The sequence below is a fragment of the Mus caroli genome, chromosome 3 (genome assembly GCF_900094665.2).
Source record: "Mus caroli chromosome 3, CAROLI_EIJ_v1.1, whole genome shotgun sequence".
NCBI classification, from domain to species: Eukaryota; Metazoa; Chordata; class Mammalia; order Rodentia; family Muridae; genus Mus; species Mus caroli.
Genome location: NC_034572.1, coordinates 75,872,626 through 75,888,735, shown reverse-complemented (window position 1 = coordinate 75,888,735; position 16,110 = coordinate 75,872,626). Strand labels below are relative to the sequence as shown.

The 16,110-nt window shown below is 44.8% G+C and overlaps 1 protein-coding gene across 1 annotated transcript in view; it reads right to left on the bottom strand.

Annotated features, from left to right (window-relative positions):
• Positions 1 to 4,000: 4,000 nt before the first annotated feature.
• The window catches only part of Plrg1 (pleiotropic regulator 1), a 16,626-nt gene continuing 4,516 nt past the window's right edge, over positions 4,001 to 16,110 (bottom strand). Inside the window, exons 6-15 of the mRNA XM_021157623.2 lie at positions 15,126 to 15,213; positions 10,299 to 10,397; positions 9,503 to 9,595; positions 8,129 to 8,278; positions 7,920 to 8,021; positions 7,214 to 7,316; positions 6,445 to 6,553; positions 5,515 to 5,654; positions 4,915 to 5,108; positions 4,001 to 4,183 (exon numbers count right to left, since the gene is read on the bottom strand). Of these exons, the coding sequence (XP_021013282.1) occupies positions 4,124 to 4,183; positions 4,915 to 5,108; positions 5,515 to 5,654; positions 6,445 to 6,553; positions 7,214 to 7,316; positions 7,920 to 8,021; positions 8,129 to 8,278; positions 9,503 to 9,595; positions 10,299 to 10,397; positions 15,126 to 15,213 (1,138 nt within the window). The 3' untranslated portion in view covers positions 4,001 to 4,123. The remainder of the gene's footprint in view (positions 4,184 to 4,914; positions 5,109 to 5,514; positions 5,655 to 6,444; positions 6,554 to 7,213; positions 7,317 to 7,919; positions 8,022 to 8,128; positions 8,279 to 9,502; positions 9,596 to 10,298; positions 10,398 to 15,125; positions 15,214 to 16,110) is intronic.

The following is a 16,110-nucleotide window of genomic DNA, read 5'->3' as shown; positions in this document are numbered from 1 at the left end:
CACAGACCCCTTATGTAAAACAGGCAGTGTTTGCAGTACAGTTAGCTTTGTGTCCAGTTCCATAATCATATATGCAACCAACCCGAGATTAAAAACTGCATCTGTTGCCGGTCATGGTGGCACACGCCTTTAATCCCAGCACTTGGGAGGCAGAGGCAGGTGGATTGCCAAGTTCAAGACCAGCCTGGTCTACAGAGTGAGTTCCAGGACAACCAGGGCTATACAGAGAAACCCTGTCTCAAAAAACCCAAAAAAGAAAAAGAAGAAAAAAACAAAAAAACCCAAAACTGTATCTCCACCAAGTATTGCAGCTTTCCTCTTGCCATCACTCTCTAAATAATAAAGGATAACAACTGTGTATGGAACGTTTACATGGCATTGGGCACCATTAGATCATGTAGAGACACATGGGAACATGTATTCAACATATGAATGCCAAATAGATAACCTAAATCAATCCAGACTCATGTTAGGCTATAACTCTATAGGAAAGAATACTGCCTACTTAGCTGTTGTCTGTCCTAAACCCACTCTGCTCTGTGATGTGACTGATAGCTGAGAGTTCAACAACAAACAGACCCTTCCCAGGACCCTGCACAGGTGTCTGTCTGTCTGTCTGTCTGTCTGTCTGTCCCTCCCTCTCTCCCCCTCTCTCCCTCTTCCTCCCCCTCTCCATCTCCGTCTCCCTCTTCTCCCTCTTCTTTAAATAAGCCTATGACTTTTCTTTTAAGAGTTGAACCCTGGCAGCAGTTCCTATTCCAAGGGCATTAAGATTAAGCAAGTGGGATGTAGAACATCTGTCTCCATGATGGTTCTCTGGAGAAACTTCTCAGTGAAGTGAACAAATTTCACAAATGGAGATTTACTAGACTGGCTTACACAACAGGGACTGAGAAGTCCAATAACAGCTGTTGGTGTGCTGAAGAGTCTCCGCCCATGAGGTTGGATACCTCAGGAGCCCCAATCTCGAGGTGAAGCCTGGAGGATGCCTGAAGAGCCATGGATCCTGAATCTACAGTGGAAAGCCAAGGGGTCTGAGTCCCCATAGCAGCAGCAGCAGAAACAACATAAGGGTGGGTGCACTTACCTGCAAAGAGTTAGAAGTAGTTAGGAAAAAATAGCACTACTCCTTAGACCTCTTTAGATCTGGGCCACCCCCAGAAGGTGTTGCATTCCTCTTAATCCTTCTAGGAGATGCCTCACAGACCCATGCAGAGCCATGTCTGCTAGGTGTCCACAGAGCCCAAGTTGAAAATCAAAATGAACCATCATAAATCCCAATAAATAATGAATGCATTTTACAGTGTCTTGTGCAAAAAAAAAATTGAACTATAAAAAATTATTAAGCAGCTGGGTGATCAGTGGTGGTTTAATCCTAGCACTTGGGAGGCAGAGGCAGGCAGCTTTCTGAGTTCAAGGCTAGCCCAGTTCTAGGACAGTCCAGGCTGCACAGAGAAACCATGTCTTGAAAAACAAAAACTAGTTATTAAGCTGCTAATTTGTGTTTTATGTGGAAGACCTAATCCTAATGCATTGTTTTGGTTGCTCCCCTCATTCCACCTTCCAGCTTGTGACAGCCATTGCTGAATCTTTGTAAGGCTCATGATCATATATAACAGACAAATGTTTGTGAAGACTTCTGCTACATAATTCAGGACAGCACAAGGCACACTTTACAAACTGCTCCTCCAGCTGACACCTGGGCTGGACACGTGAGTGAAGCTTGAGTTTGTAGGATAGTAGGGACTCACCCATCTCCTTGTATGTATGTCCTTTGGGGACCGTGCAGGCTAGTTTTATGTCAAATGAATACAAGAGTTATCTTCTGAAAGGAGGGAACCGCAATTGAGAAAATGCTTCAGTGTTAAGATCAGGATGTAGGGTATTTTTTAAATTAATGACTGAAGGAGGGAGGGCCCAGCCTATTGTGGGTGGTATCATTCCTGGGATGGCAGTCCTGAGAAGGCTATGAGGAGCAAGCCAGTCAGCAGCACTCTTCCATGGTCTCTGCTTCAGCTCCTGCCTCCAGGTTCCTGCTCTGACTTCCTTCAATGGGCAGTGGTACGGAGGTGTAGGCCTCTTCCTCTTCCTCCCAACCTTTGGTTTTTGGTCATGATGTTTCGTCACAGCACTGAAACCTAGAGACGAAGTATGGCCTATTTTTGCTTAAGATTTGTTCATCTCTCCAGGACACTGGTTTCCTTCCTAGTACTGCTTTATAAAATAGCATGCATAAGGTGAAAATATTAATACATAAAGCAGACTGAATGCTCTCTCCATAATTCTGCTACCTCAACTCACAAAGTCACTGTCATCAATTTGATGTGACTTCATTGAGTATCCGTTAGTTTGCAAAGACGCTCGTACAGTTTTACATAAGCCGTATTTGGTAACCTTGCCCTGACGATCCAGTGTTTCCTTCCAGAGAGTACTAGGAAATGTTGAAATGTCACAATTCATTAAATAAACGAGTCCTGTATGGACTGGACATTTGGGTTAGCTTTAAGGATTAAAGATCAAATGTGCCGTGCACTGTCTGAGTGTATGTATCAGGTTATTTCTGGAAAGCAGTTTCCTAGAAATGTAACAGGAGAAAGGATTCACAGTTTGGATCAGCTGTAGAAAACTGTTCTTTGAAAGAAAAGCTGTAAGGGTCACACCTCAACTGAAGCATGCGGGACGGGACTGAATCTCAGTGCGGCTTAACTGGGAATCGTCTCCTGACCAGTGGCGAAGCTTGGAGTCTTGACTGGTAGGGAGCTGGGAGCTAAAAGGAGTAAGGTCTACAACTCATCTGCCCAGAGGCTCAGGCATGAGAAAACTCCATCCCTCCTCTGGAAAGTCCTCCCAGGTCTGCAGACTTTGCTACAAGCTCCAACAGCACTAATCCACCAGTTGTCTTCCCGGCTTCACTGGTATCTTACTATTGGAGACCACAACCCACACAACACTCAACCTTCCGACACACCAGCATCTGCTGGAGAGTCCTGGAAACTACATCACCCGTGTTCCCACACAGAGTCCTCCAGTTTATCTTAGAAAGTACCTCTGCTAGGGACTTGTAGCACAACATTTGCTCAACTCTTGTAAGGCCCTGGTTTGATCTGCACTATGGCAAACCAACCAACCCAACCAAATAGAACCTGACCACTTTAAGGTCAGCTCAAATACTTCTTGCTAGAAACCGTTCTGATGCCTCCCAAGAATTATGAACAGCTGTGCCTCCGAGCTCCCTCAGAACCACTGACCTGGTCACAGCGTTTTCACAGCAAGCTAAGACTGCAAGTCTCAGAGAATGCATACGTCTTATGCTTTCTGGACCAGAACACATTTGAAAGCTTGGGAGAACAGGTAAAGCTGTTTTTGGACTAAGTCAGACTAAAAGCTTATTCACCACTACCACCAGCACCATCCCCATCAACAACGGAGTCTAGGGCGCCTAGTCTAACCCGGAACTCACTTCATAGACCAGGCTATCTCAAACTGACAGAGAACCACCTAATTCTGCTTCCTTAGTGCTGGAATTAAAAGCAGGCACCCACTACCATGCCCAGAAAGAATCCTCAATCTTTTAGTCCCAAGTCATCAGCTATTGTTTTAAATCTTCAAAGTACTGTTTAAAAAATTCCTCTTGGAACATCCACTAGGATTTTTCAAACAAAACTATCAAAATAGGGATTTGAGAAATGGTGAAGGGCACTGGCTGCTCGCAGAGGACCCAGGTTCCACTCCCAGCACATCCATGGTGGCTCACAACAATCTCTAACTCCATTCTCAGGGATCTGACAACTTCTTCTGGCCTTCATCGGCACCAGGCACGCATGTTGTACACAAATACATGTAAAATAAAAACCAAAACCAAAAAAAAAAAAAAAAAAAAAAAAAAAAAAACCCAGTCAAAATAGTGTTAGGAACAACAATCCTCAATATGCCTGAATTCTTTATATTTACCGTTTACTTCTAAAACTAGAAACTGTTTATTTCAGAAATAAAACACAGGTGAGGGGCATGGGGAGCAGTTTATTGTAAAATACAAAGCAGCAATGTTTTCTGCAAGTGAGCTTTCATGAATGACTGGATATCCTCATCAACACCAAGCACGAACAGGACAGCCATGAAGACACTAAAATCGCTTTCTCTTGATAATTTCTGGTTTCCAGCTGACTGGGTGAGTTTCTTCTGTCTAAAAACAGAACAGTAAACAAAGTGTGATTTTATTAGTTTGTTTCCTTTCAATGAAAAGATCTGTCTCTGCTAAATCATAGTACTTGCTTGGCAGGCCGTGCTGAGTGGATCTTGAAGAATTTTAGAAACAGCTGACAAACTTCTGGCATTATCCAAGTTTAACAAGGGGTAAGTGGGTTTGGTTGGATTTCCATTTAGCTATTACAGCAATACCAGCGTCTAACTCTACACTCCTTTCCTCAGCAGTCTCCTGTCTGCCACGGTTAAGGTACCATTTCCTTCCCAGGAACTGTACGAGGTAGAACTGTACTTAGAAAGCAATGCTGTATCACTGATGTGTCTGCATCCATGAAACCACACAGAAGCCCTGAGCCGGTCAGATCGCTATCCAGAGGATGAAGTTGATGGTACTATAGTGAGTCTGTTTCTTTTTGTACTCAAATGAGCAGTCCTTGTCAAATTGACATGCAATTCTTTTACTTTAAAATGCATGTGAAAGTTGGGTGTGCTGGCTCAGGCCCAAAATCCCAGCATCGGAGAAGCAGAGGCAGGAAGACAGTTTCAAGTTTAAAATCAACTTGAGCTACAAAGTGAGTTCCAGGCCAACCAGAGGTACCATGTGATACCTTGTCTCTAAATATAAAATATAAAATTAAATTAAACTAAAAAGGAAGGAAGATAGGAAGACAGACAGACAGACAGACAGAGAGGTGGACACTAAGAACTTACCGCAGTCTCATCCTCTCTGTAAACTTTAATGGTTTTATCAGCTTCAGCTGTTAGTAACCGACTTTCTGACCGATCGAAAGCACAAGCGAAGATTCCTGACTCACTGTCCAAAGACCCAGGTTGTACAGCTGCATGGACACGCTGAAAATTATAGCCAGTTCTCCAGTCCCAAAGGTGCATGGTGCCATTGTCAGCTGCAAGGGAAACACACAGTTCTACTTCTATCCCCTCAACAGCTCAGATGACCCAGGAGCTGAACATTATACCAGCAACACTCTCTCTCTCTCTCTCTCTCTCTCTCAAATTCCCTAATATGGTTTTGTCTACTCTCATTTGAGTTTAATTCAGAATTATAGACACCATACCATTTAAAATCCAACCAAACATCAGGCAGTTCCTAGCATAAATCCCTACCTTCATCACATGGGAATGCAAACATGCCTAAACTATGCAACATGCTGCATGGAACACCACTGAGCACGACGGCAGGCACATACACCCTAGTCAGGTGAGTCACTATAACAGTGTGATGCTTTAGATACTAACTCACTCACATCAACAGAAGGGCACACTCAACACACCATAGAAACCTTGCGTTACCTCCAGACACAAGCACTCCATCAGCATTGACCGCCAGCGTGTTAATGATTGCATTGTGACCAGAGAGATTTTGAATGAAGCCTCCATCGGGGAATTTCCACTGCTTTATGTTATCTGGAGAACCAGACGCAAATGTGTAACTAGAACAAAGATTGACAGGAATTAATGGGAAAGTACACTGTATCAAAGAAACTCGCAGCTTTGAAAAAGCCCTGTGTGCTCACTGCTCCAGACAGCCTCAGTAAAATGTAACTGTTCACCACAGTACAGAATCATCACTATCCTCGCTCCAAGTCCCACCAGCCTTGTCCGGCTGCTGAGATGCACTTTAGATCCCAGAGCAGTGTTTTGGTTTCTTCAGTGTGCTACACGCTAATTAGCCCAAAAAAGTGCACACACACAGGGCAAAAAAATCTTGAAAGGGAAAGAAGGAAAGAAAGAGAGGGATGACAAGAGAAAGAGAAAAGGTAGGAAAGGAAGGAAAGGGGACAAGAAAGGGAAGAAGCAGGGAGCAGTGGGGGGAGGGCTGGGGGATGAGCTGAGTGTCAGGAGTGGCCTGCCTTCTCCAGTGCTGATGCCTCTCCCTCCATTTCCTGCACACTTACTTCTCCCTTAGGAATCTAACTCTGCTCTGTCTGTCTCTGACAGGACACCATATGTGAAACAATCTGGACAGGTCAAAGTGGGTCCAGTACCCTGTATGTCCAGACACTACTCCCGCCTACTCTGACATTCAGCTTTAACCACAACTTGGCCTTATTTGTCACTCTATAGAGGGGCTATGGCCTTCATTCCACAGAGCACGAGGCAACAGCAGCAGATGGGAACTGAAAGGCCTAAGCAGCACAGGCACAGAGGTACAGCAGGCCCTCCTGGCCTCAGTGTCACTGAGATGCGGAGAAAGGCAAGCTATCAGCACAGCACACTTACAGTAGCGGATGTAAGACCACAGCCCTCACTGATTTCTTATGGTTTGTCAGTGTCACTCGTGTCTTTCCAGCCACTAGATCCCATAATCGTATCGTGGTATCGTGACTTCCTGTAGTGAAAAGACAGAGACCGGACAGAATCCACAAGTTAAAACCCATTAAACACAATGTACTTGTCTGTACATCTGTATACACTAAATGAAAGTCCTATCACTGTGAATCATTTCCTCAAAGTCCTAAAACTGTAGTTATTCTATATTTAGTTCTTTTTAACTTTTTGCCTGAGGCAGTAGAGAGTGGCTAAGTATAAAGAGCAAATAAAAACAAATATGTAATTTTAACCTCCAATGGCAGGGAAGGGGAAAAAAATGAATCTTTTTATCTTAAAATCTGTAGTTAACAAAACAAACAAGTGAAAGAATGACTTTCCAGTCACAGTTAAGATCCACTGTCATTCAAGGAAGATTCATACTAGAGTGATAGTCATGAGATTCTAGAGTGACTCTTGATTGTATTTTATAGCATTTTTCTAAACAGCTTTTACAATGCCTAACCTTTTTATGTAATGATACATAAAAAACCACAAGATAAAAATATAAACAAACAAACAAACCCTAGAAAACACCTGGCAACCCTAAATTTCAAATGCCCATGATTAAAATCCAAAGAGAAACTAGAACACGAGTCGGTCGGAGGTGGAGGCGCTCGCGGTGGCTGCAGAATGGCCGGCTGTGCCTCTGGTGCGGCGTTAGGGGAGCAGCAGATCGTACCTGTAATGATCTGTGGCTCTGCAGCCTGGCATCTCACGGTAGCAACTGCATTTGTGTGTCCAGACAAAGTGTGTACACTGGCTTTAGTTCTCACGTCCCAGATCTGTAAAGTAAAGTTAGCATGATAGGAAAAGGACAGGTGTCTGTATTTCAAAGCTCTAAGTTTGCCAAGCCAACATGTCTGAACATGGTGAAGGGGACACATTAATGGAGGACAATGACCCATGTGCGACCAGGAGACAGTGGCCAAGGAAGAAAGAAACTTTAAAGATCAGGATACTAATCTGTCAGCTTAGTCCCATGATGGGACTAGAGACTTAAACAGCCAATGGGCAACCACTGTGACAGTCTAGACCACTGGCTCTCAGCCTTTCTAGTGCTTCGATCCTTTAATGCAGTTCCTCATGTAGTGGTGGCCCCCAACCATAAAGTTATTTTCATTGCTACTTCATAACTGGCAATTGTGCTACTGTTATGAATCGTAACACAAATATCTGTGTTTTCTGATGGTCTTAGGCAACCCCTGTGAAAGGGTGAGAGCAAACAAACACAGAAGTCACGAATCCAGAGGGACCAGGTTAGTGATGGGTCAGCAATCTAGTCTCCTATACGAAAAGGAAAACAAAACAAAAGCCCACTAATACCACGCTTGCATAAGAGAAGACACAGGGACACCTAAAAGACCACACAGCCACTTTTCATTTACCCGAGCAGTGGAATCCCGACTACAAGTCACCAGGACATCCAATGTTGGGTGCAAATCCAGACCATACACTGCACTTAGATGGCCATGATAGTGCCGTATCACCTAAAGATAAAGGCAGAAGGGTTACACTTTCTAACACCACAAAGATCAACAGTGGGGCCCAGGAATGCAGCTCCAAGGCAAAGAGCTGGCACTGGCTCCGCGCTTACCTTGTTATATTCAAGATCCCAGCACTTCACTTGTTTGTCTTCTCCACAAGAGAATAAATAAGGGCTCCTCGTGCTCACGATCACACCACGCACTGTACTGATGTGGCCAGTCAATGACAGCTTTAATTTGCCACTAGCCAAGTCCCAAATCTGAAACCAAGTAATTGTTTTGCTTTATCCTGGTTACTTCTCCCACCAAAACTCCTTTAGAACACTGAAGTAACAGTAACTGTACACACTGGGGAATCTGAACTCTTTAAAGTGATTCGTCTCCAGATAAAAGCAGGGGAAGGCACATGGAAGCTGGGTGAGTGTTTGCAGAATGTGACAAGGTTAATGCTCCCAACTCATAAAAGGATTTACCATGATGAAAATACCAACAGCACGCCATTAACTGTACCAGAGAGAGTGGCAACTTAATCCAGAGAAGTACTAAGAATGACCATGTTCACCTCACTGCCTGTCTGTGTGTCTGTTTACAGTTAGACATCTATCCATTCCCAGTGGTCACATCCCTGCACTTATCTAAAAGCTACATGGTCAGCACAGTGGACCGAGCAGCAGCTCACTAACTGTGGGGAGAAAGTTGTACTTTCTGTACCAGGTCGAAGACTTTTGTCCTGGCACTTGTACAAAACACAACACACAGAGAGCAGGCTCTGTAAATCACAATGAAAAATAAACTAAAACCTTTCATGTTGAACAACAGGGAAACAAGCTACAGAATTATCTGTACATTCTATTCATGTAAAACACTGAGCTTTTCATAGTAGGTCTTCAAGATGATGCTATATGAGAAAAACAAGATTCAAAATAAAAACTAGGGATTTCTTCCAGGTATGGTAGTGCACACCACCTTAATCCCAGCACTCCAGAGGCAGGTGAATTTAAAACTAGCCTGGTCTGTACAGCAAGTTCAGTCCAGCTACAAGTACAGTGAGACCTTGTCTCCAGAAAAAAATTAAGTTACTAGAGATGTAGCTCGGTAGAGGATCACCTGCAAGCACATGTAAAGCAATTTAAAGCTGACTCTTAAACAATAAATCCCTGGACACACAGAGAAAGGGCCAGCACTTCAACACAGATGTTCTGAGTCCGCCTGAAGCTCTAACTACGGTAGGACTGCACCAGTCTAGCTCTTAGACAACTTTCCACCGCACCTCTACAGAGAACTATGCTTCCATCCTATAACCACAGAATGAAAACTTCCTTCAGTAAGCTACACAGAACTAACAGTAGGCAGTTAACATGTTTACAAAACAAGTTTGAATCCCACTTTGCAAACAGGCATTGTTGCTAGTTTTGATGGTAAATTTGCTGCAATACCTCCCTAGGAAGTAACTTATGGAAGACACCCAACATTCTCCTTATTACCTTTATGGTTCTGTCGGCGGATCCTGTAACGAACCACTGATTTCCAGGTTCCACAGCGATACACCGAACCCAGCCAAGATGCCCACTGATAACCTGTGCAACAAAAAGTGCGGTGAGTACATTGATCCATACATTGTTTAACATGCACTCAATTTTAACCACAGCCAGGACTTGAATCACATCATCTTCAAAAACAGTTGTAGTTTGACAATTCTCTTTTAGAGTGAGAAACATCAGCTTATCTTCAGTGAATGAACACTGAGAGTGAGGTGCATCTAGACAACCGAATATTACTAATCAAGAAAAGGAATGCACCTTATCTCAAAATCATTACGTGAGACACCAGAAACATCTCCAGAAACATCTACTATCCACTCTGCGTGTCACGGCAGAACTCAGATGAGCGGTCGCCAGGAGGGAAGAGTGTAAGACAGGAATGAGGTGACGTCATGATTCCGCAGTGGGTACTGAGAGCTGTGTCTATTAAAATCCATCAGCCCCACACAGCAGGTATGAACGGCAGTGTCTTACTGTACCCTCACACGGAAAACAATCGGGCAGGCTCTCCTGTTCCTACTTCACCCACCGCCACAGTGAAGAACTTTCTTAGTCACCTGCTCTCCATATGCACGCCTTCCTCTGTATCCTGTGCTTTACTTAAAAACAAGACACCATGTGGCTGCGCTAGGAAAGCCCTCCAGACACCCCAGCACAGCGCTGAGCCCACTCACCCCAGGCCACCCCAAAGTTCTCAACCCCACTCCTGGCTGACGGAAGGGAACACAGATCTACTCACCCTGTAGAGTTTCCACGGTGGGTGCCACTGGGGTTTGGGCATTGTAGGGGCTTTTTTAGCCATTAGTGCAGAGTTCTTAGTGTTGCCGGTCTCCATAATCTAGACATGGGAGAGATTACGCAACCATTACGGCCATCAAATTGAAGGATTCAAGCCATTCATTCAAAAATACAAATTGAAAGAGGATTTATGAAAGCCTTTTTTTTTTTTCATTAACTGAAGAGGAAGACAGCTAAGATACCTTTTAACTTGAAAAAAATGTAATGCTTCATCAGAACTCCGTGTTCTGAGAGAATTCCCAACAGAGGAATCTTGAATGGCTGAGAAGCACTTAAAGAAATGTTCAACATCCTTAGTCATTAGGGAAACGCAAATTAAAACAGCCCTGAGATTCCACCTTACACCAATCAGAATGACTAAGATCAAAACCTCAGGTGACAACACAGGTTGGTGAGGATGTAGAGAAAGGGGACCACTGCTCCACTGCTGGTGGTGGGACTGCTAGCTGGTACAACCACTCTGGACATCAGTCTGGAGGTTACTCAAAAGACTGGAAATAGTTCTACCTGAAGACCCAGCTATACCACTCCTGGGTATATACCTAAAAGATGCTCCACCATACCACAAGGACACACATGCTCCACTATGTTCATAGCAGCCTTATTTGTAATAGCCAGAAGCTGGAAACAACCCAGATGTACCTCAACCGATGAATGGATATAAAATATATGGCTCATTACACAATAGAATACTATTCAGCTATTAAAAATGAGGACATCATGAATTTTGCAAGCAAATAGATGGAACTAGGAAATATCATCCTGAGTGAGGTAACTCAGACCCAAAAGGACATGCATGGTATGTACTCAGTAACAGTGGATATTAGCCAAGAAAAGTACAGAATACCCAGGATACAGTCCACAGAACATATGAAGCCTAACAAGGAGGGCCCAAGTATGGATACCTTAAACCCACTTAGAAGGGGAACAAAATAATCATGGGAGGCAGAGGAAGGGAGAGGAACCTGGGTAGAAGAGATAAGGGGGAAGGAGAAGGGAGTGGGCAGGATCAGATGTGTGGTGAGACAGGAGAGAATCGAAATATGCAGCAGGAGGCGGCGGGGGGGGGGGGGGGGGGGGGGGTGCGGGGAAGAACTCTGGAAAGCCCAGGAGACCTGAGATATGAAAGGCTTCCAGGACTCAATTGGGATGACATTAACCGAAATGTCCAAGAGGGGAGACATGGAGCCTAAAGAAACCACCTTCAGTAGACAGACATGGCCCTCCACTAAGGCAGCAGGCTACCCACCCATCTTCAAAATTTTTAACCCAGAATTATTCCTGTCTAAAAAAAATGCAGGGGAACAGAGACTGAAGGAAAGGCCACCCAGTGACTGGCCCAACTTGGGACCCATCCCATGCACGTACACCAAACCCTGCCACTATTGCTGAGGACAGGTTGCACTTGTAGACAGGAGCCTAGCATGGCTGTCCTCTGAGAGGCTCTACCAGCAGCTGACTGAATCAAATGCAGATGCTTACAGCAATCCACTGGACTGAGATTGGGGACCCATATGGAGTAGTCAGGGGAAGGACTGAAGGATCTGAAGGAGATTGCAACCCCATAGGAAGAACAACAGTACCAACTAATATGGACCACTCAGAGTTCCCAGAGACTAGGCCAAAAACCAAGGAGCATACATGGGCTGATCTGAGGACCCAGGCACTCGTGAAGCAGTGGACTGCCTGTCCGGCCTCAGTGGGAGAGGATAAATGTAATCCTGTGGAAGCTTGATGCCCCAGGGAGGAGGGATGCTGGTGGAGGAGAACACCCTCTCACAAGTGGGGGGAGGGATGCTGGTAGAGGAGAACACCCTCTCACAAGTGGGGGGAGGGATGCTGGTGGAGGAGAACACCCTCTCACAAGGGGGAGGAGGGATGCTGCTGGAGGAGAACACCCTCTCACAAGTGGGGGGAGGGATGCTGCTGGAGAACACCCTCTCACAAGTGGGGTGGATGCTGGTGGAGGAGAACACCCTCTCACAAGTGAGGGGGTTAAGAACTCTGGAAGGAGGGCCAGGAAAGGGGGCAACTTTTGGAATGTAAATAATTAATTTAAAAAAAAAAAGAAATTAAGAACCCCCGAGGCAGACAGGGTACTGCACTTTGAGCAGATATCACTCTGGAGTTCAAAACCCAACTGAGCCAACCACTACCTGACCAACTTTAGGCAACAACTTGGTAACCTCCCTATCTCTCTCATTCTTCTAACAGAATAATGAAACATTATTTTAAAATATCTACTAGCTGATATAGGCTTGAGCATCTTTAACCCACACATTTAAACTTCCACACGCTCCAACAGCCAAGCCTAGATTTCAGACTTAGTGCACAACAGCAAATATAATCGACTGCCTACCAGAACTATATGTTAAGACCCTATTGCTGAAGACACCACTCCGCTGGGTTGCAAGCTACAGAGAAAGAGAGCTGGAAGAGAGGGCAAACTCCCTGTCAGCCAGCCTTCACAGAGCAGGAAGGCGCTGCACAGGCTCTCAGTGCAGAAAAGGCATCAGTGGGCCTACCCAGCTTCAACCTCTATAAACTTCAATACCAACTAGTTAGGCAAGACCCCTTTGTACAATAGTGGCATGACTCTCACAGGCATAATTCAACTGCTCTGTGCTTGGATTTGAGGCCTGCTCCACAGGAGGGAAGCCACACACGGTACTATAAACCTGGTCAAGAACATATGGCTAGAAGTCTTCTAAATGCCTATCTTTATGCCCACAGAGAAATGCTACTCCTGGACTTAATGGTGGCATTTCTCTTTGGAGATCTATGGTGCAGAAACAAGCAAGAGTTGAGTGCTCAGCACTAGACAAGACACTCACAGCAGCTCCTCTAAGGCTCAGTGAGTGCTGCAGAAGAGGACGTGAAAGGAGGAAGAACAGACAGATACCATTTTTTTAGCCTAACACAAGTATAATCTTGAATTCATAGCAGCTGCAGGAACCTGCATTAGGCCTACACAAGACTAACCCCATCAACTAAGATGTGGATTGGGAGGGGAGGGGTAGGTGGGGCTGACCCCTACCTGCACAACTACTGACTCCTGAGGTTTTGGGAGAGAAAGGGTCATTGTCTTCGTGTGTGTGCTACTGAGCCCACTAAGTTCAAATGGTTAGTCCTAAACCCACTGTCTATATACAGCCTACTTAAACCAAATGGGCCACTAAACAAAACCAAAACAGACCTGGACATGAAAAAGGGATTTGTAGAAAGGAGGGAAGACTGAGGGTGAAAGGTAAGAATAACCAGAATGCATTTTTTTTAACATGTATGAAATGTCAAAGAAGACATGTAATTAATTTTAAAACGTGTATGTCAATATTCCATGCAAAAAAAAAATCTAAAATCTAATCTAAAAACACCTATAGTCCTGAGCACTTTAAATAAAGAACACTCAACTGAAGAATCTACCATTAACATTATTTCATTAATCCAAAACTATACTGAAACTACGAAATTCTCCCCTTAGTAGGTGTGAGCTGGGCCAGGGCATGTAGCTCAGTGGGTGGGCTGCTGGCCTGACGTCATGGAGATCTGGGTTTATCTCCAGCCTGCAATTTAAGCAATCAGGAGGTGGAGGCAGCAGGATCAGAAGTTCAAGGTTAGCTCAGATACCGAAAGTGCAAGGCTACATGAGACCCTATCCTGAAGAAACTTAAATTACATCCTAAGGAAGCAGAAAGCCTAAACAGAGAGCCGCTCTGAAATGTGATGTGGGTAGTGACCGCCAAATGAGCTCCATCCCTGCGCAAGTAAAGCCACAACTTACCCAAGGGGCTGCACAGCGCATCAATGTCACCAAACCTGTAGCACTCAACTGCAGCCATTCACCAACTCACAACATCAGTACATGTCCGAAATAACACAAACCCACACCCACCCCAGGTTCAGTGTGTGCGTGAATGCGTGTGTGTGTGCGTGTGTGTGTTTGTTTGTGTGTGTGTGTGTGTGTGTGTGCGTGTGTTGGATGCTATTACTAGTGCAGCATTTTCCTAGTAACTGTAGTAAGGAAAAGTAGCTTCGAAAAATAAACTGATTCACTGGCAGAAATAAAAGCAATATAAGAACCTAGGGGCAGGGCCTGCCCAAGATGAAAAATACCTTAGTACTATAAAGATGGTTTCCTTAAAATTATTCTGTGTGTGCAAGCGCATTCATGTGGTAAATGCACGTACAGGTGTGTGCATGTGAATGCCAGAATATGACAGGTTTTCTGTTCTATCCCCACTCTACTGACACTTTGAAAACGGGACTCTCATTGAACCTGAAGCTAAGGATTTCACTTTCTGGTTAAGCTGGCTGGCCACTGAGTGCCAGAGCCCCTCTGCCACCCCTACTTTGACTGGCCCACCCCAAATGCTGGTGTTACCCACAGCCACACACAGCTTTCCTGTGGTGCTGGTATTGCCCTTGGTCCTTGTATTTGCACAACATGTGCTCTTAACTAAATCAACTAGCTCCCAGCCCCAACGCTTGTTCTTCTAAGAGTGAGGAGCAACTATCATGATCACAGCATTAGCCATTTACAAACCGACTATGTATATCGTGGGATTCTTTAAAACAAAACAAAACAAAAAAGCAACTTACCAAAACCATGTGTTTAGGGCTATGAAATGCTAAGGACTAACCCAGGCTGCTATTTGTATTAACAGAGCTCAGGACAGTATTGATTTCAGTATCTATATAAGACTTTTAGGATAAAAGAGGAATCGTTCCGAGAGCTAGAAATCTGCGCTCTTTGACCCAGGAGACTTACAGAATTCATTGCTGTGGGCTGGGAACGGTCAGAAGCCCCTGGGTGTCGGTACTCACTTCCAGCAGGCCCAGTACGATTTGCATCAACTCTGCAGAATAGAGAGATCAAGAATAATCACTCAGCACATCCCTAGTTATGTATTCGCCACAGAACTTTCTTTTAGGAATTCTGGGAGACAGCTCAGTTGATAACGTGCTTGCTGTTCCAAGCATGAGGAGTTCAACTCCCAGAACCTTTGTTTGAAAGAAAGAAAAAAAAAAAAAAGAAAAGGAAAAAGGCATGGTGACACATGCTGGTAATCCTAGTACTGGAGACAATTCAGGCACATGCCCAAGGCCCAGCAGTGAGAGACTCTAAATAGAAAAAGGTGGGAATGCTGAAATGGTACAGTGTGGGCAAAGGTATTGTCTTAGTTAGGCTTTTACTGCTGTGAATTGACACCATGACCAAGGCAGCTCTTATAAGGACATTTAATTGGGGCTGTCTTACAGGTTCAGAGGTTCAGACCATTATCATCATGGCAAGAACATGGCAGCTCCAGGCAGGCATGGTGCAGGAGGACCTGAGATTTCTACATCTTCATCCGAAGGCTGCTAGCAGAATACTCCCTTGCAGGCAGCTAGGATGAGGGTCTTAAGCCCATACCCACAGTGACACACCCACTCCAACAAGGCCACATCTAACAGTGCCACTCCATGGCCCAAGCATATACAAACCATCACAGGTATGTGCTATGAGTTCAATCACTGAACTTACAACAGAAAGAGAACCAATTCTCAAAAGCTGCCTTTTTATTTACACATGAGGGCTGTGAGGTGCCCAAGAGTGCACACACACAAACACACAGTTTTGGTTTTTTTAGGTGGATAGATTGCATCTGGAGCCGGGCATGGTGGCACATGCCTTTAATCCCAGCACTTGGGAGGCAGAGGCAGGCGGATTTCTGAGTTTGAGGCCAGCCAGGTCTACATAGTGAGTTCCAGGA